This window comes from Monodelphis domestica, chromosome 2 (assembly GCF_027887165.1).
Source record: "Monodelphis domestica isolate mMonDom1 chromosome 2, mMonDom1.pri, whole genome shotgun sequence".
NCBI classification, from domain to species: Eukaryota; Metazoa; Chordata; class Mammalia; order Didelphimorphia; family Didelphidae; genus Monodelphis; species Monodelphis domestica.
Genome location: NC_077228.1, coordinates 503,587,987 through 503,609,321, shown reverse-complemented (window position 1 = coordinate 503,609,321; position 21,335 = coordinate 503,587,987). Strand labels below are relative to the sequence as shown.

Sequence of the window (21,335 nt, the reverse complement as noted above, 5' to 3'; positions counted from 1 at the left end):
CTGTTAGTGTGTACAATGTTTTCCCAGTTCTGTAATAAGCCCCTTTTGGTCCCATTATTTCTTTTTCAAGTCTCTCCAGGCTCAATTCTCTTAAAAGAGCCAGTGCCCTTGTGCTGCAGAGCCTCTAGCTCCATTATAGTCACTTTGGATACTATCTCTTGGATAGGGATTGAATGAGATCAAAGTGGTCCTGGAGGGCAGCATAGGTTGGCCAGATGGTCACTCACACTCTGAGAAAGCTTCTGAGCTCGCGACACGAGACAGATGACCTGGAAAACCATCACCTGAGAGTCATTTCTCAAACAAGGGAAACCATTTCCACAAGAAATTAGAGCCGGCACTCATTTCTGTCGCTTTCTTCTCATCAGGCATGATCGAGCTGAAAGCTCCAGAGCTGGGTAGTTTATATTTAGTGAGTTCCTTTTTCAGAATGAGGCTGGCTGTTCTCATTGCCTCCAGAGTATTCTGTGGCTTCGGAACATAATGGATGCATTCTGGAGGCACCCTGACTTTTCAAACTCACAGACCATTTCCCTCAGAACAATTCTATGAGATAGGTAGTATAAGTGTTATAATACCCATTTTTAATCATTGGGGAAACTGAAGGTCAAAATATTAAATGACTTGCCTAAGGTGATGTAACTAGCAAATGTTGGAGCCTGCACTCAAGCCTGTGTCCTGGCTGCAAGTCTAGGGCTCTCTCCACCATTCTACATGATAAATACCCCCCCCTTTTTTTGTAAAGCTATTTTATTTTCCTAGTTACATGTAGTAACAATTTTCCATGTAAGAATTCTGATATTATAAGATCCAAACTGTCTCCCTCCTTTCCTTTCCTCTCCCTTCCTGGAGATGATAAAGAATTTGATCTGGGTTATACATATTATAAACATCAAAAGACTTGCACAGGGCATTCGTGAATTAGACATGTTATTGCTTACGGGGGATTACTCAGTCCTCTATGTAGTTATGATGGGACCACTTTAAATCCATGTTTTATTTTAAACAATCTTGCTTAAATGCTGTAGTTTATTATATCCTTTTCTGTTTTATGTTGATGGCCTTTAACAAGCAACTGAGGCATTTTATATTTGAAACAAGACCATTAGAGAAATAAAAAATTACTTTATGTAAATAAAACCCAACCTAGGCAGCAGCTTCCATGAGAGAAAAATGAAGAGAAACCAGAAAGAGTGCAATGGAAGGCGTTCAAGATGGGGGCAGAAGAGTCCCAAAGCCCATCATACTCATCGTGGCGTAACATCAGAACATGGCTCTCTTGCTTCTCTTTCTTCTTCTTCCACATGTTTAATTCAATTTTTTCCAACTCAACAAACATTTTCAAACTGCAGAGGCTAAAAGGCAAACGAAGGCCCTCCCTCCCTCCCTAGGATGAGTTCAAACACATTAGGCGAGATGAATAGGCTGCCTATGGCTGAAACTGAGATAAGCAATCCCAGAGTGCTCTCAGTTCAATGTGAAGGCTGAGGATAAATCTCCAGAAAGGAGGTTTTTTGATTTGAGGCTAAAATTCACAGTAATCTGATGCATAAAAAGTTAAAGATTAGTGAGGAATTGTACTTACAAATGCATCTCTTTAAAATGTTTGGGCTAAAAAAATCTCTATTTTTACTCACGTGATTTCAATTTTTCTATTTTAGACAAGAGTTTGAATCCTGCTCATAAGCTAAGGTAGGGGAAGCATATTAACCTTCTCTTGCCTGGATACAAACTGGGATCTGATGGACATGCCGTGCCGCTGCCACCTGGTGGTAGGACATCTCAATTTCTAAGTAGACCCCCTTCTTATAATTCTCCAAATATTTATTAAGTACCTACTCTATGTAACAGGGCAGTGAGGTGACACAGTGGATAGAGTGCTGAGTCAGAAAAACTCATCTTCCCGAGTTCGCATCTGGCCTCTGACACTTACTAGTTGACCGTGGGCAAGTCATTTAATGCTGTTTGCCTCCTGATTTGTCAAATGAGCTGGAGAAGGAAATGACAAACCACTCCAGTGTCTTTGCCAAGAAAACCTCCAATGGGGACCCAGAGTCAGAGAGGACTGAAACAAGTGAAAAACAGATGCAAGATATAATTTCTGGCATGGTGGATTTTATATTGAGATATGTAATTTATACACGCATATTGTTAGATATATGCATACATGAACACACACATACATGTGCACACACATGTGTATTATATGTATGCATGCATGCACATACACAGTACCAGGAACTACAGGAAATTCCGAGATAAAGAAAAAGGAGTTTCTGCCAACAAGTAGAGTACCTGAATCTGATAACTGCCATAAAGTGACAATTGGTCAATGATCAACCATGCCTAACTCAATATCTACTTAGCATCAAACATCATGCTAGGGGCTAGGGTTAGGAATACAAAACTGCACTGATCCGTGGGAAACGTGTACACTCATTATTAATAGCTACAAAATATAGACAAAGTAGACCAAAGTATCCAAGAGGGGACAAGAGCTCAGGGAAGGTCTCATGAATGACGGTTGCTGAAGGAAGCTGCGGATTCCAAGGGGTGGAGAACTGCATTCCCAGGCATGGAGAGTTCTTTTTTTAGGAGACGGAGTCCTGAATGTGAGGGACAGCAAGGGTAGACTGTAGAGTGTGTGAAAGGATGTAATGAATAAATAATAAGCATGAAAGAGTAGACTGAGGCCATATTGTGAAGGGCTCTGAAATACAAACACTGGCGTTTATATTTTATCCCAGAGAAAATTAGGAGATACAAGTTTCCTGGGCAGGAGAGTGATTTGATTTGATTTGATTTGTGCCTTAGGAATATCACTCTGTTCTGACACTTCCTAGCTGTGTGACCCTGGGCAAGTCACTTCACCCCATTGCCTAGCCCTTACCACTCTTCTGCCTTAGAACCAATACACAGAATAGGCAATTTTCAGATAAAGAAATCAAAACTATTAATAAGCACATGAAAAAGTGCTCTAAATCTCTGATAATCAGAGAGATGCAAATCAAAACAACTCCGAGGTACCACCTCACACCTAGCAGATTGGCTAACATGACAGCAAAGGAAAGTAATAAATGTTGGAGGGGATGTGGCAAAATTGGGACATTAATGCACTGCTGGTGGAGTTGTGAATTGATCCAACCATTCTGGAGGGCAATTTGGAACTATGCCCAAAGGGCGATAAAAGACTGTCTGCCCTTTGATCCAGCCATAGCATTGCTGAGTTTGTACCCCAAAGAGATAATAAGGAAATGACCTGTACAAGAATATTCATAGTTGTTCTCTTTGTGGTGGCAAAAAATTGGAAAATGAGGGGATGCCCTTCGATTGGGGAATGGCTGAACAAATTGTGAGATCTCTTGGTGATGGAATACTATTGTGCTCAAAGGAATAATGAACTGGAAGCTGGAAAGACCTCCAGGAATTGATGCAGAGTGAGAGGAGAAGAACCAGGAGAACATTGTATACAGAGACTGATATACACTGTGGCACAATCGAATGTAACTGACTTCTCTACTAGCAGCAATGCAATGATCCAGGACAATTCTGAGGGACTTATGAGAAAGAATACTCCACATCCAGAGGAAGAACTGTGGGAGTAGAAACAGAAGAAAAACAACTGCTTGATCACATGGGTTGATGGGGATATGATTGGGGATGTAGACTCTAAGCGATCACCCTAATGCAAATATCAATAATATGGAAATACGGAGACAGAGAGACAGAGAGAGAGACAGAGACACAGAGACACAGAGAGACAGAGAGAGACAGAGATAGAGACACAGACAGACAGAAAGACAGACAGACAGAGAGAGAGACAGAGAGAGAGAGAGAGAGAGAGAGAGAGAGAGAGAGAGAGAGAGAGAGAGAGAGAGAGAGAGAGAGAGAGAGAGAGAAAGAGAAGGGCCATTTTTTCATCTAAGAAGTTTGGAGTAAAAGAAGAGAGAATGGGGGATGATGCCAAGGGTTTTTCATATTTAGAGAAAAAAAGAGATTGATATGAATAATATCTATTTTTTTAGTAAAGTATGAAATAAGGTCCTTTTCTGGGAGAGGATAAAGTGGGATGGGATGGGAAGGGATGAGAGATTTTAGGAGAGAAGAGGATTTTTGGAGCAGCCATAGTGGGGAATGTGATGTGATTAGGGAGACTTATTTACTCCAGGGAGTGCCCAGTTAAGATTAGATAATATATCTGTAGTAGACCTGGTTAGTATGACTACATGATATTCATCAGCTTCATTGAGCATTACTGAGTGGAAGTAGAAAAGGAAGAGCTTGAGGGTAATACAGGACTAGGATTTGCTAAGGCATGAGCACTGACAGGACAAGAGGGCAAGACTCTCAAGTGAATAGATGATTATAAAGTGGAAATGGTTATTCCCAGAAGATATTTCAGAGCAATTTCAACTTTATCATTCATCTTCTACAAAACATACTTTGGTTCATCATCACTTAAAAAATTAAAGAAATGGTAACCTTAACCTTCCATCTTAAAATCAATACTGTGAATTGGTTCTAAGGCAGAAGAGCAATAAGGGCTAGGCAATGGGGGTTAAGTGACTTACCCAGGGTCACAGAGCTAGAAGTATCAGAGGTTAGATTTGAACCCAGGACCTCCCATCTCTAGGCCTGGTTTTCAATCCATTGAGCCACCTAGCTGTCCCCAGGTCATCACTACGTTTGCATGTTATAGGACACAAAGCAAAGACAAAACTCTTTTGCTTTAGAAAACGAGACCTGGATGGATGTAACAAACTGTACCAATATGTTCCTACCTCTGGTAAATTGTCTTTAGGGCCTCTTCAAAGCGGTGCAGAACTTTAGGAGGAGTTGGCCACTTCACATGCTTCCCATAGTCCTTCATGTTCTTCACACCCTGCAAACGTTTGTTGACCTCTTGGATGTATGACTTGACTTTGTAACGTCGATGGTACCTGATGATGGTCAGAGCAGCCTTTGTTCTCTTGTATTTGATTCGGGCGATGGTGCCCCTCCACACCTTTAGATTCAATAGAAGGAGAAAAAAAGAAAAAGAAAGAGAAGAAAAAGAAGAGAAGTTGTCCATTTGGTAGTGGCTTGCTTTGACATTAACCAGGCATATTCAAGTCATTCCCAGAACATCACACAGCTATTATCTGGCACATAGCTTTTGTGGAGGAGTAAAAGTGAGAGATTAACTTTGGGAAATGGAAATGTAAGAAGTTCAGTCAACTCTCAATTAGTCATATAAATCACAGGAGTAGGGGGTGGAGAGGGGAGAGACTAGTACCAAGAAGCCAAAATTAATTTATATTTATCTTTGGAATATGTCTTTCTTCTAACGCTTGAATCTGAGTGCTTCTGATTTCTGAAGGTTGCATAATATGCACTTAAAATAGAATAATGAGAATTGTGAGATTATGCTGTGGATTCAGGAAGAACTTGAACGGCTTTTCTAATAGACCCTCTAATTACAGCGAGTCAATCTGTTAGTAAACACTGAGTGGGACTGTGTGCCAGACATTGTACTAGTTGTTGGATTATAAAAAGAGGAAAATGAAGTAAATCCTGCCCTCAAGGAGCGTGTATTCTATTGGTGAAGGCAATATGTACATATATGAGTCTATACAAATATATCAAATAAATGCAAAGTTTTTTGTTTTGTTTTCTTTATTTAGGGGATGAAGCTTTCTCATTGTGAGTGCTTATAGCTGGGGAAAGGCTTCACGTAGGAGGTGACGTTTTCATATTTCTCATTCCATGATGGAGACAGATAGCATCAAACCTCAGAAGATTGCAAATCACTAACCTCCAGGATAGGAAAACGAAAATGAAATGCTTTAGTTTATTTTTTGGAAGCCCTTAATATCTATCTTAGAATTGATCCTATGTATTGATTCCAAGGCAGAAGAGTGGTAAGGGCTAGGCAAAGGAAAGAATTTTGAGCCTTCTCACCTAAGTAACAATGCAAGTAAGACTAAAGAGAGTTGCTAATGCTAGCCACTAAATAAATATACCATTTTCCTACTTTTGATATTAAAAATTGTTTTCTTTTTATTAGCTTAACAAATATTAATGAATATTTTTCCTTATGTAAAGACTTTATATGACATTGTACATCACTTAAGTATATACGTGTATATATAAAAGCATAAAGTATATATAATATGGCTCTCTCAATATAGACTACTCTGATTGTTTAAGTCCTCTACTTTGCTCTTCAAATATTTAAAATATATCATTAAGGGTGCAGCTGGGTAGCTCAGTGGACTGAGAGCCAGGTCTAGAGATGGGAGGTCTTAGGTTCAAATCTGGCCTCAGACACTTCCTAGCTGTGTGACCCTGGGCAATACATTGGTTCAAAGGCAGAATATAAGGGTTTAAAAATAAAATAAAAGATATCATTGACGTTCTTTTCTTTTTGCTCCTTTGTTTGGAATCACTAGTACAACAGCTTCCTTTACCCTAATGGAACATCCTGTAACACCTTCCAAAAGCTTTCTATTCTAACAAATAAGTAAAGTTAAGGAAACAAGTCTTCATACTAGCCTTGTCTGAGGATATAGGTCTTATTCTTCACCTCTTGTCCATCGACTCTTTGATAAGATGTAGGAAGCATGATTCATGAACTCATTTTAATTTTTCTTTGTTGATTCATATCTGTTCTCAAAGTTTTTTTCTGATTCTATCTTTTGTAATTCATTACAGTATAATAATATTCCAATTTGTTAAAAATTCGACCCTGTCTCCCGTCTAATACCAGAAGCTATTCAGCATTCTTCAGTTAAAGGGCACTTTCTTAGTTTCTAGTTCTTTGCTACAAAAAGAGGACTGCTAGAAATATTTTTGTACATCTAGACCCTTTCCTTCTCTCTTTGTTCTCTCTGGAATGTATACATGATAGTGGTATTAGTGGACCAAAGTATATGCACAGCTTAGTGACTTCTGGGGCATAATTTCAAATTGCTTTCAAGAATGAATGGACCATCTCACAGATCAAACAATGCATGAGTTGCTTATAGTCCCATAGCTTCTCTAAAAAATCATTTTCCTTCTCTGTCATCTTTCCCAGTTTGGTGTGTGTGAAGTGGAACCTCAGAGTTTTTAAAATTTCTATTTCTATTATTAATGATTTGGAACATTTTCTCATACGGTTGTTGATAACAGATTTCTTTTCTTGAGAATTGCGTGCTTTGATCATTTATTTGATGGGAAAAGGCTCTTGTACTTACATACATGTATAAATTTGCTATATACCTTTGGCATCAGATATTTATCAGAATAATTTGCAGTAAATTTTTTTCCAGTTAACTATTTGCCTTCCAACTCTAATTTCATTGATTCTGTTCTGCAAAACCTTTTCAATTTTATGGAGTGAAAAGTATTTATTTTATATCTAGTGAAACCTAGAGTGTCTTTCCTGTTCATTGTCATGAAAGGTTATCTCTTTCCCTTTTGCAAATTGCTTATACTATGAACTTTTAGATTAGGTCATGTATCCATTTACAGTTAAGAGTTCTATGGAATAAGGCATCACATACTTGCCTAAATCCAGTTTCTGCAAGACCGTTCACTAGTATTTCTGGTGGCTTTTGTTGAATAGTGCATTCTCAGTAGTTAGGGTCTTTGGATTTATAAAATAATATGTTCAATTTCTTCTGGATCTAATTTATCAAATCATTTGTATTGACCACATTTTCCATTTTTGGACAAGTATCAAAAATTTTTTGAAACCCTTACATTCTGCTTTATAATCAAATCTAAGAATCAATTCCAAAGCAGAAATATGGTAAGGGCTAGGCAATTGTGATCAAGTGACTTGCTTAGGGTCACATGACTAGAAAGTATCTGACATCAAATTTGAACCCCAGGACCTCATGTCTCCAGGAGTGGCTTTCTATTCAATGAGCCACCTAGTTACCCCTGTATCAAATAGTTTCAGTGATATAGTTTCTTCCACAGAGTAGTTTGAGATCATTTACTATGAGGCTCCCTTACTTCCTGCTTTTTTCTTTATTTCTTGGAGATTATCTTTTGTTTCTCCAGATGAATTTTTAACATTAGTTTTTCTAATTCTATAAAGTAAGCAACTTGTAGTTTGATTGGTATGGTGCTGAATCTGTAGATTAATTCAAGTATTGCTAATCTTTATGGGTTTTCTAGGTAAACCATCATGTTGACCACCATTTTGCTTCCTTTTTTTGGTGTGCCAATTCTTGTTCTCTCAATGCCTTTTCTTGTCTTATCACTATAGCTAGGATTTCTAGTACTATATCAAATAATAATATTGACATTGAAAAACTCTGGCTTATCTATAATATTACCTCTGGTGTTTTTCCTTTAAATATAAGCTAGCTCTTGGTTTTAGATAGATATAATTTATCATATTAAGAAATGCTACATCTTTAAATATAATTTAATTTTTTGAATGCAAAGAAGTATTGTATTTTATCAAAAAGTTCTTGAGGGCAGTTATTTTAAAAAAATATTTTTGCTATTATATCATATGAATAGATTTCCTAATACTTACCCTGCCCTACATTTCTTGTATAAATGTAACCTGGTCATAATATCATATCATTGTAGTCTCTTTGCTAATATTTTATTTAACCTTTTTATATTGATATCATTAGTGATAGTATACTATCATTAAAAAAATTTTTTTTAAATCACTCCCTGGTTTTAACAGGAGTATATTTGTCATGTATAAAGAATTTAGGAGCATGCTGCATTTATTTTTATATGTAATCTGTATAATGTTAGAATTAATTGTTCTTTGTATGAGAGAATTAAATTTAAATCCATCTAGTCTTTGGATTTCTCCTTTGGGAATTTCTTTATGGCATCTTCAAATTACTTTTCTGTGTTTGATTTATTTAAAGTCTATTTCTTGCGTAGTAAATCTGGATGTTTTATATTTTTGTAAATGTTCATTAATTTTTTTTGTTGTTGTTGTTGGGAGATATTTGGGCAGAATAGTTTCCAATAGTTACCCTTACTTCCTCTTCATTTGTTGTCATTCTTTTTCACTCTTATAGGCAGTTAGATGGTACAGTGAACAGAGTCCTGGTCATGGAGCTTGGATGATTTGAATTCAAATTCAGTCTCAGATACTTACTAGCTGTATGATCCCAGGCAACTTATTTAAATTCTTTCTCAACTTTCTAATTTATAAAATGGGAATAATGGTAACATATAAGTTCCAGAGTTGTTGTTAGGATAAAATGAGATAGTATTTGTAAAATACTTTGCAAACCTAGTAGTGCTATGTAAATCTAGTGATGCTGCTGCTTCTTGATACTGGCATTTAAAAATATCAAATTAGCTAAAGATTTATCACTATTATAATTTTTTACTTTTTAATTTTAATAACAAATTTTCATATAAGTTTTCTGAAGTTGTATGATTCATGTTGTCTCCCTTCCTTCTTCCCTTCCCCCTTGCAGAGCTTACAAGTAATTCAATCTGGGTTGTATATGTTTATCATGCAAAATATATTTCCTAATTATTGATTTTTATAAGTGAACAGCCTTATAAACCCCCCCCCCCCAAACATATACCCAAATAAACAAGTGATAAATCACATGTTTTCATCTGCATTTATGTTTCCAACAGCTCTTTCTCAGGAGGCGGATACAATCTTTTTCATAAGTCCCTCATTATTATAGGGATCACTGTATTACTGTTAGTAGCAAAAGATTTATTATTTTTATTATTTTTTAAACAGGTGTTAATTTGATCAGAACAATGGTTTTTTGTTTTAAATTTTGTTTATCTCTCTGGGTTTTTAATAATTGTTACTTTCCTAGTTTCTCTTTTTATTTGCATACTCAGTTAATGGATATATTTTGTTGTTGTTGATGAAATGGTTGAGATATAAATTCTCCCTAAGAAATGCTTTGGCTAAATCTTAAGTTTTGGTATAGTGTCTCTTTGATGTTATTTTTTTGATGAAATCATCTATTACTAATGGAATTGATTTTTTGGTCTACATATTCTTTAGGATTAAATTACTATCCCTTTAAGTTTGAATCTTTTCTTCAAATGCCCTTCTCTGATTATAATTTTTTGGGATTTTGGTCTCTAAAGCATGTCTAATTTTTCTCTCACCCATGAGGCTTTTGTACAATGGCACCTCGTCATTTTTTGTGAGGGTCACATGATTTGTTGAATAATAAGTATGATCCTTCCTGTTCCCATTGACTACTAGAGAAATATATCTAGGTTTTTGAAAATTCTACTCAGTACATTAACTTCTTTCTTGTTTATTTTTATTACATTTGTCTAAGTCTTAAAGGGGTGCACTTAGAGGTTCCTACTTATTTGAATTTTTCTGTTTTGACTTATAATTTGATTAGCTTTTTCTTTTTGTAAATAGATGCTATGCCATTTGGGGTAGGGATGTATGTATTATGTTTCAATATTTCATTATCTATGGTACATTTAAGCATAATGTAATTTCTCCTTTTATCTATTTTAGTCATGTATTTAATTCTGCCTTAATTTTAATTTAATTAGATAACAATTTTTGAATGATGGAAATCAAGTGATACCTCTGGATAATTTGGAGTTGACTGGACTCTACTATTTTTGTTCTATTTGTAATAACTTTCTTGATAAATTCACTCTCATCTTGAAGCAATTACTCTCCAGTCTTCTTTTCTCATTATATGAATAATTCCCAAGTCACAGTGAGAGAGCAATATTAGACTTATCACCACCCTCCAACTGATACCTTGTTCTGCCTTTCATCTTTAAAGTTCTTATAAAAGGTTATCTGTAGACATTGTGTGAATGTTCTCTCAGTCAATTTGTTTCTAAATCCTCAACAACTCATTTCTTAAACTCATCATACATATGTCTTTTTGGCTACCATATTCATGAGTTCTTTATCATCTTAATTCTCCTTTTCTGACAGCTATTTACACCATACACCTGTGTTGGGGAACCTATAGCATACATGCCAGAGTGTGCCAGAGGGGCCACTCCCTTTGCCTTCTTCATGTGTACCTGAGGATATTTCAAACATGACCTGCCCCTCTGCCCAGAAGCCCAATGGGAGTGCCTCCTTCCTCCCTTGTCTGGGGGTAAGGCAAGGGGCTGACATGTGGTGTGAGGGTTGCAGTTTGGGCACTTGGTTTGTAAAAGGTTAGCCATCACTGCCATAGACCCATTTATCAATATTCTCTTTCGCTTCAACATCTAAGAGAATGTCCATTTGCTTTGCTTTTTATATGTGTGGTCATTTCTGCTGTATTGGCTTTAGAGGTCATTCATTGAAGCCGTCCATTGGCTATGTGGTTCACCCAGGTCTTGGTCTTCTATTTTCTCAACAGCAAGACCTTAAACAATATTATCTGTTAAGGATTCAATTACAATCTAAATGCAGATGTCACATGAAACTATGTATGGATCAGTGAACTTTCCCTTTCAATTTCTGGGGAGATATAAGATATTTCTATCTAGATACCATGCTGCTAATGCTAACTAAATGTGGTGAAGACCACAGTTACTTTGTCTATTCTCAGGTTCTCTCTTGTGCAATTACTTCTATTTTTTCCATTCTCTCCAGAAAAAATGTTCACATTATCTTTATAATTTTTTAAAAAAGAACTTATCTTGAACTGAGTAATTTGAACTCATTTCTCATCTCTACTTCTTGGATTTCCTGGCTTCCTTCAAACGTTATCTCAAATGCTACATCACATGTGAAGATGATCCCTCAGCTGCTAGTGCCACTGCCCCAGTGACCAAATAGCTACTTTCTATCTATTTGTATATAATTAGATGTTATCTGTTAGTCAACAAGCATTCTATATAGGAACTACCAGGTGCCAAGTCCTGAGCCAAATAATAGAATACAAAGAAAGATATAAAAAATTCCTTGATCCTAAGGAGCTTACTGATTGTTTCCTTTGACAGCAGATTTTTTTCACTTTTGTCTTTCTTTGTTCAACATACAGTAAGCACTAATAAAAATAGAAAAAAAAACTTGATTGTTATTGTTTGGTAAGTAGGTGGCACAGTGGACAGAGGGTTGGCCTTGCAGTCAGAAAAACTCGAGTTCAAATCTGGATTTAGACACTTTCTAACTGTCTATGGACCACTCACATGACCTCTCTTGGATGCAGTTTCCTCAGTTATAAATGGGGATAATAAAGCATCTGCTTCTTGAGGTTGTTGTGAAGACAAAATGTGACAATGTTTTTAAAGCACTTAATATGGTGCCTGGCACATAGTAGGCACTATATAAATGCTTATTCCTTTTCTCTTCCCTTTTCCTCTTCTATATTCCCTACTTCCTTTTGGGCAAACGTGTTCAATTTCCCCTTTGGTCAACCATTTTACTCTGGCTCCAAAATTTCTCTCAAATGTTTGCCAGGATATGACTGCTAAATCTTTCCTACGCCTCCAGTCTACTTTACTGCAAAGCTAAGTTGTTCTTTTTTTTTTGGAATGCTTGTTGCCAGGGAGCCATCACATGAGCAAGTTATGGGAGGGAAGGACCAAAGAGTCAAGGAAAACCAGACATATATATGGAAAACATGCCATTTTTAGTTACTTTATGATGAAGACCTGCCATCAAAGAAGCAAGGTACATCAAAATAATAGTATTTCATGTGGCATTAACCAGCCATTTCTAGGCAACAGCTATTCTCATTTCCCATCTAGCCCAATATACTGTGCAGATGGCTTGTTACGCCTCCACCCAAATGCCAGCATGAAGGTCTTTCCTTTATTGTTCTTTGAAAACCAAAGGGATGAAATTATAGGGTGGAAGTTCATAGTGATTTGGTTACCTAACCAAAATGCAAAATGCATTTTAAGTCCTAAAGTTTTGTTTATTTTTTAGGGATGGAGGAAGGACAGGAAGGAGAAAAAATTAAGCTCCACAGAATAAAAAAAAATTATATAGGAAAGCATTTAATTGAAATAATTTACTTTTATTATTCCTTTAAACCTCTATTTAATTTATTTAAAGGTCTTAGCTAGGATCTATTATTAAACTTGATAACCAGTTCTGGAAAAACAAAAAAATTCCTGAAAATAATATTTTCTTTCATTTTGTGAATTAAGTATAGGTTGTTATATTATATAATGTATAATTATTATAATTTAAATATATTTTAGAATTATATAATTATATTATATTATGTATAAGTATATAATCACATATTCTGTGATATAAATTAAGTATAAATAATATAAATAAATAGGGGCCAATCAAAAATATTCAAGAGGTAGTCTCTTGCTTATTGACCACTTTTCACATTGAGCCTCCTGGTAGCCTCTGCAGATTATAACCCACATACAAGAAAGCCGAATGCAGTATTAAAACCAAAACCAAATAACACTGTGATCCCTGAGGGAATGGCACTAGAAATGGAAAATGATATCCCAGGGCCCAGATTGAGTGCCTGGAACCCCACACCATGTAGGTAGCAGAAACTAGTCAGAATCCCGTGGGCTGCTTTTCAAAGCATCCAAATAGATCAAGATCTGATAGAGATTTTGCCTTTCGTTTGTAAGAGCAAGGGCAAAAACGGGAGCAAAGGGGAAACTTTACAGAGCACACAAGACTACATGGAAGACAGCCCCACTCTCTGAGCACAGCAGACTGATTGGTTTTTCCAGGTGGGCATGTGGCATATTCACGTAAATCTGGCTACTGGAGGAGACTAGGGCTGATTGATCACCTGAGCTCAGGAGTTCTGAGTTCTAGTAGGGCTAAAGCCAGCTGGGGAGTCTAGGCTGTGTTCAGCACCCATAGGACGAGCCTCTGCGAGGGGGGACATCATCAGGCTGCCTAAGGAGTGGTGAATGGGCTCATGGCGCAAACAAGAGCAAGTCAGAGCTCTCGTGCAGAGTGTGGCTGGGGTCGGGTCATAAATGATAGCCTCCAAAATAGATTTACTGCTATTCCAGTGACATTTCTATGATGGTGAGAAAAGCTATTCATGACTTACAAGGTGGAGAATAGTCAGATTTTTCACTTTTTCTACTAGTTTAAGTAGCTTAATTTGCTTGGACACAGGATACAGAGGATGGATGCCCACACTCTAGGATCCCAGAATTAGAGCTCGGCGATCATCAATTTCAAACTTCTCATTTTTCAGATAATCAACTCTAGCATAGAGAGGGCAAATGACTTTCCCAGGGGCACACAGCTAGTAAGAATCTTGAGGCAGGATTTGAATTAAAAGTCTTCCTAATTCCAAGTCCAGCCCTATCTGCCACACCAGTATAAATCTCAGTTGTTTAGTCTAGAATTTGTCTAATGTCATGGGGATAACGTATGGCTGTAGTCTTTGTGGTTCAGTTGTTTCAGTCATGTCTGACTCCTTGTGATCCCACTTGGGTTTTCTTGGAATTGATACTAGAATGATTTGCCAATTCCTTCTCTAGCTACAGATAAGGAAACCGAGGCAGATAGGGTTAAGTGACTTGCCCAGGATCAGGTAACTGTCTGAGGGCAAATTTGAATTCAGGACTTCCTGGCTACAGGACCAGTGCTCTATCTGCTGTGCCTCCTTAGCTCCCAATGGTTGTAGTCTAATTAAATTTAATGTCTAAGAATCTGCTTTCTATCTGATTGCTGTGAAACAGTTTCAGCAGTACAAGCACTAGAAAGGTTAGCCCAAGGCAGATGTTAAAAATAAACCAAGGAACAATATGCTACAGCATTGCCATGGTATCATAGAAGGAACAATGGACTATGGAACCAGAGAGCTGGGGGATTGCTTTTGATTTTGTCTCTAACTTTCCTCCTTTAGATCTCCTATGTAAAATGAGGGGTTTGTACTGAATACTCTCAAAGAATCCCTTCTAGCTCCATTCTATGATAGTAACCTGGGGGTACCATTTCTTCATTTTCTTTTCTTAAAAAACACCCCCAAACTCTTACCTTCTATCCTACAATCGATTTTAAGACAGACGAGCAGCAAGGACTAGGCAATTGGGCTTAAGTGACTTATCCAGGGTCACATAGCTAGGAAGGGGATACCATTTCTAGAAATGGAAAGCTCTTCTCCTCTGGTTCATTTAATCCATTGCCAGTATTCTTCCACAGCCTCCAAAATGGGAGGGAACTATCCAAGCAATTATGAGTTTTGGACTTTGCTTAGAATCATAGATGGGGTCTCAGAAGCCATCTAATCTAACTCTGATATTTTACAAAAGGGGAAACAGAGGGAGAGTCCAAGTCACTCAGTCAGACTCACAGAGGTAGTGAACTGAAGTCTTCTGACTCCAGAGCCACCTCCAACTTGGCTGGATTTAACATCACAACCGAGAACATGGTTTAGAATTTTAGTAATAAATCTTTAAACCCTGGAGCTGCGTCTTTTGATGCTTAATCTTAATAATCTTCACTTCCTTAAATAAGAAAATGAATGAACTGCCTCCATCAGCAATAGCAGTTGAATAGAATAGAATAGAGCTTGATCTTAGGGCTTACAGAGCACTTTATAGACAGCACATTTGACCCAATAATTCACTGGAAGGAACTGTCAGGACTATTGTTCTTCCTTTTTTTTTTTTAAGTTTAGCTTTTTAAGTTAAGTTTAAGAGATGAAGGAGCTGGGGGTCAGAAAGACTCAAACTCGTGCCCTTAGTTCTTCTGACTCTAAACCCAGTACAGTAGTCTTCCTCTATCAGCAAAATGGACTCAAGTCGCTTACTGGTAAAAATATGAACATTTCCCCAGGACTGATTGATTGGACTTGCCCAGATTGCAGCAAGTACATTAAATGTTTCTATAGAAATATTAAATTAGACACTTGTTCTTTAAAGACAGATATGTAAATACATATAAATATAAACACGTACAACATCATATTGTGTGTGTGTGTGTGTGTGTGTGAAATATATTACACAATTCCCAGGAAGTAATAAGATTAATGGAGGCAGCCTGAAAAAATGCCACCATAGTGGGAACAAAAGCAACCCCTTCCCAAACCCCGAAACCAATATATCTATTCAAACAAAAATAGGCTGAGTTTTCATTTTATTTTTCACTTTGTGGTCAGAGAAAATAGGCACCTGAGACAGTCCATGGATACTTGGTTAAGGATCCTCGATCTCAAGGTAATAGCTACCTTTACTGTAGGCGTATCATAAAATAAAATGTTATATATTCAATATATATTTGCTGTATATTTATACATACTATTTATTATAAATTATGAAGTGGAATTGTTCACTATGCTTGTAATGAATTTTTAGTCCATAGTCAGGCACAGGGGTGAGGGGTGGGGATGGGGGGAAAGACCAGTGAGCTCCACAGGACTAAAATATCTTTGTTCATTTTTATATTACAGATTAGCTGCATGGCACCCTTTTGTTGTTCTAATAGATAAAAACAGAATATATGTTTGTACTTTCTTATGTATATAATCATGCAGTGGTTTACATGTTTATAACATTACAGATTTAGGAATTGCAGTTGACCTTAAAGAACATCTATGGGTGGTGAGATGGCTCAATTCATAGAGCACTAGGTCTAGAAACAATAGGTCCTGGGTTCAAATCTGGATTTAGACACTTGCTAGCTGTGTGACCCCAACCAAGTCATTTAACCCTAATTGATTAGTCCTTACCACTCTTCTGCCTTGGAATGTATATCTAGTATCAATTCTAGGACAGAAGATTAAAAAAAAAATTAATCATCCAGTCTACCTTCTCATCTTACAAATGAGGAAACTGAGGCCAAGATAGGCTAAGCAACATGTCCAAAGCCATACAAATATTACATGGCAGAAACAGGATAGAAGCCCAGGTTCTTGGACTTCAAATCCAGATTGCTTTCTAATTTATCATATCATACATTTGGGTTAAACCATCTTGTATGCTACCAAAGGGAACAAAAGTCTGGTGGTTAAAGAAATTATAATGGGGTAGCTAGGTGGTGCAGAGGGTAGAGTACTGGGCCTGGAATGAGGAAGACTCATCCTGAGTTCAAATCTGGCCTCTGACACACACTAGTTGTGTGACCCTGGGCAAGTCACTTAACCTTGTTTGCCTCAGTTTCCTCATCTGTAGAAGGAGCTGGAGAAGGAAATTACAAACCACTCTAGTATCTTTGCAAGAAAATGCTAAGTCAGACATGACAACAACAAATGGTCCATGGAGTTCAGGTAATTACAAAAATAAATGACTTTGAATGCACTGTTCTTTAACATTTTGTCACACAATTTTGGGATATGAATTTGAGATTACCATCCATCAGGTAGCTTGACCAAAATCACGTGTATTACCCATGCAAGATAATACACATGAGATAATGGCGAAAAATAGGGCAGTGTTCTGGAAATGTAACATATTGTTAATCATTCCAAAAAGGAAATAGGTGCCTTAAGTTGACTAGATCTCATGTAAGGAGGGGGCTGGAATTCCCCAAAGAATTTCTAGTTCCCAGGTGGATGATGAGAAGAATATTTTAGGAAATCATATTACAAAAGTTAAAAAGCTACTAAGGCAAAATTTAAGGACATGGATCATTTAAACCTTAGTCATGGGAATTAGCAGGGAAAATATGCTTTTTATCACAGCTGACCCTGTGATTCAGTCTAATTTTATGAAGAACATCACATGAATGTTAAAAAAAGTGGCCTAAGTTGGGGAAAATCTTGGCACAAAGCTCAGACACCATCAATAGCAGAGCTTCAGTGGGACTCCTGAGCTTTACTCAAAGGCTCTATTTTTAGATTGCTCTAATATCTACCCAGGTTTGATAGTTCGGGACATCTGTCCACAAAGAAGCAAACTTTGTGAGGCTCAGAGAAAATGCAATATTTTTGCCTTGTCTCCTTCTTTCTTTTAGTAATAAATGCTGCTCATCCAGACAGAGAGCTGATGGACTCAGGATGCAGAATGAGACTTATTGCTGACCTCTCTGTAACTTCAGGTGATGGGACCTTTCACACTATGATTTTTTTTGTTGGTGGTGTTGTTTATAACTTTCAAATGACCAATCTCAACTATTTATTGGATGCTAAAAGCATTGTACCCCGGGCTCCAAGGAATGAAAGTTGTCCTAAGACATACTATTGCTTAGTCTTTAGGGGTTTCTTGGCAGGGATACTGGACTGGCTTGCCATTCCCTTCTCTGGCTCATTTTATGAAACTGAGGTCACAGGGGAAAGTGACTTGCCTAACAAGTGTCTTAGGCTAGATTTGAACTCAGGAAGACAATTCTTTCTGACTCCAGGTCAGCACTCTATACATTGTGTCTCCTAGCAGTCCAGCACAAGTCACGATCCATGTTCAGAGATGTTTGCAATCTACATGAAGTCACAGCTATGAAAAATTAAGCAGTACAACTATGTTTCTGCACGATTAGTGCAGAAACAATTAAGAGGAGAGAGAAGTTCTTTCACACTAAGGCAGTCTAAGAAAGCTTCCAGAGCAGGGGACCTGAGCAAGGTGGTAAAAGGATACGTATGATGTGAATATGTGGAAAAGGAAGAGATGTGAAGACAGTCCAGAAGCAGGAACCCCAAAGTAAAGCAGAAGTAAGAATTCAGAGAAATTCAGGACAAATGAAAAGGCCAATTTGGAATGCAAGAGAGGGTTCAGGTTGGCAACTTCCAAAAGACTAGGGTGGGAAAGCAGATTGGAGTCTAATTGACTAGACTAACAAGTCTGGATTTGAAAGTTTAGATGAAGAAATTCAAGCTATTAATAACATGAAAATGTTCTCCAAATAACTGTTGTTGTTCAGTCATTTCAGTCATGTCTGACTCTTTTGGGGATTTCTTGGCAAAGATACTAGAGTTTGCCATTTCCTTGTCCAGCTCATTTGACAGATGAGGAAACTGAGGCAAATAGGGTCAAGTGACATGCACAGGGTCACAAAGCTAGTATTTGAGGCCAGATTTGAACTCAGAGATATAAGTCTTCCTAACTCCAGGCCTGGTACTCTATCCACTGTATTATCAAGCTCTCTAAAACATCAATTGAGAAATGCAAATTAAACAACGGAGGTTCTTCCTATCTCACAACCATCAGATTGACAAAACTGAAAAAAGAAGATACCAAATGGTTAAGAGGGGCTGTGAGAAGGCAGGCACATTATTATATACTTAGTGAAGTTGTGTCAAACTAGGTAAAATAGTTACCACATTTTGCTTATCTTTGAACCAGAGATACTATTATTTGGTCCATATCCAAAGATATCAAAGAAAGAAGAAAAGGACCCTTTCGTATAAAAATATTTTAGTAGCTCTGTGTGTGTGTGTGTGTTGACTAAGAACTAGAAACTGAGGCAGTATCTATTGAGAAATGACTGAAGAAACTATGGTATATGATGGAATTTTGTCACGGGAAACGATAAAAGGGAGTATTTTGGGGAAATCTGGGAGCCTTTATATGAATTGATGTTGAATGAAGTGAGCAGACCAAAGAGAACAATTTATACAATTGCTACAGCATTGCAAAAGCAAACAGTTTGGGAAGAATTAATACCTTTGATCAGTACAATGGTCAGCTAGGACTCTGGAGGACCAATGATAAAGCATGCTGCTCATCCACGCAGAGAGCTAATGGATGCAGGATGCAGAATGAGACGTATAATGGTGGAAAACCATGGGGGAAAATTAATTTTGCTTGACTGTATGTTTTTACAAAGGTTTTTTTTTCTAAATGGAAAGAGTAAGTGGGAGGGGGAGACAAAATAAATGCTTAATCATTGACTTTTTTTTTTTAAATAAAAAAGAAAGTTTAGGAAATCTAAAGTCTTTGAAGAAAGCTTTTGGGGCAGAGAAATGACATGGGGAAGGTAGCATTTGGGGATGATTTACCAGGTGGCATTTGCTCAACATGGGCTGAAGGAGAGGGAGAGTTTGAAGTGGGGGAGACTAATGAGGGCAATCATCATAGTTGAAGCTACTGAGGACCCTTAAACTCCAGTGGCCAATTCAGTGCCCATGTACGGTAGAGAAGCTGCTAAAATGAGGCTCCAGATATATGCCCAATAGGCATAACATTGGGAAGGTATAGGTGATGCTATGACTGGCTTTGGGTAGGAGAGACAGCTGGGGTTCCTCCAGCAATATTGGAGTGATTTCTGTTAGATTTAACTATGATAGCATAGTACAGTCTGGGTGCAAATGGAGAATAAAGTTAATTTAAAACCTTTTTTGTGGTACTCAAATGTTTTCATCTTCCCTTCCCCTTTTGGGGGAGGATGGGGAACATATATATGTCTTTTGGCACTTGATTTGGCAGTTGCAGTTTCTAGTTCCTAACCTGAATGTGACACTTTCAGGGAAACAGGTTTCAGGCATTTGGAAGGTGAGAGACCATCAAGAGAGCATAAATGGCCAATAAGATGCAAGAAAGAAACAGAAAAACCCAACCCAGTGAATCTGTTTCAGCACATTTTGTATTGTAGAATTGATCTCAGATATTTTCTAGCTATGTAACCCTGGGCAAGTCACCCATTTGCCTAGCCCTTACCACTCTCCTGCCTTGGAATCAATACTTAGTAACAATTCTAAGAGAGAAGGTAAGGGCTTAAAAAAAAGACCAATTGCTGTATTGGTTTCCTTTGCTGAACTGCTTTCCCTTTGTTTTTTTGTTTTTTTTTTTGTTTTTTTTATCCTTGGTTAAGAGGGATGGCTTGCTGGGCAGGGGATTTGGGGATGGGGGAGCATTCTGAAATTAAGATGATGTAAAAAACAACAAAAAAATATATTTTTAAAAGAAAAAAAAGCACATGGTTAACATTGCCAAATATGTTTGCCACAGTTTAGGTGCTGCTAGGTAGTGTGGTAAAGTAGGTCAAGAGTTGATCCAAAAGTCACAGAGAATCAGTATTTAAGTCCTGTCTGTGCCACTTAGTGGATATATGAAATCTGGCAACTTTCTTAGACATCAAATTGCAGAATTGTTGACTATTTGAATTACTACAGAGAATTTCTTCATCATACTATCCCTATATTGATGAAACCAAAACAATCACCACCAACTACCTATATTAGCATAGTGTTTTAAAGTTTGCAAAGTACTTTCCTCATGATAACAATGTGAGATAGCACTTGCAAATATTATACCCATTTTACAGAGTAGGAAACAGGCTCTGTGAGATTAACTAATTCACTTATAATAAAACACCAGAATTTATTAAGAGATGCTATTTGAACTAGCATAATCTCTAGACTCTAGGTCTACTAGTGTCAAAATACAGGACTTCAATCCCCAGAAATCCTTGCTCCACTTCCCCAGAATGCCCTCTAATCTCACTGAATTCTCATCTGGGCTGAGAGCTAGATGGGGTATTTAAACCTGGTTGTGAATAGGCTCAGTCTCTTTTGGACTTCTGTTTTGGAGCAGACCCGTCTCTTTCATGA

General features: G+C 37.3%; 1 protein-coding gene across 2 annotated transcripts in view; it reads right to left on the bottom strand.

The window, feature by feature from the left end:
- Positions 1–21,335, bottom strand: part of MYO1D (myosin ID) — a 381,916-nt gene that overhangs the window by 153,942 nt on the left and 206,639 nt on the right. For both annotated transcript variants that reach the window (XM_056819463.1, XM_001368007.4), the window contains one exon: positions 4,782–5,005. In XM_056819463.1, coding sequence (XP_056675441.1) covers positions 4,782–5,005 — 224 coding nt within the window. The remainder of the gene's footprint in view (positions 1–4,781; positions 5,006–21,335) is intronic.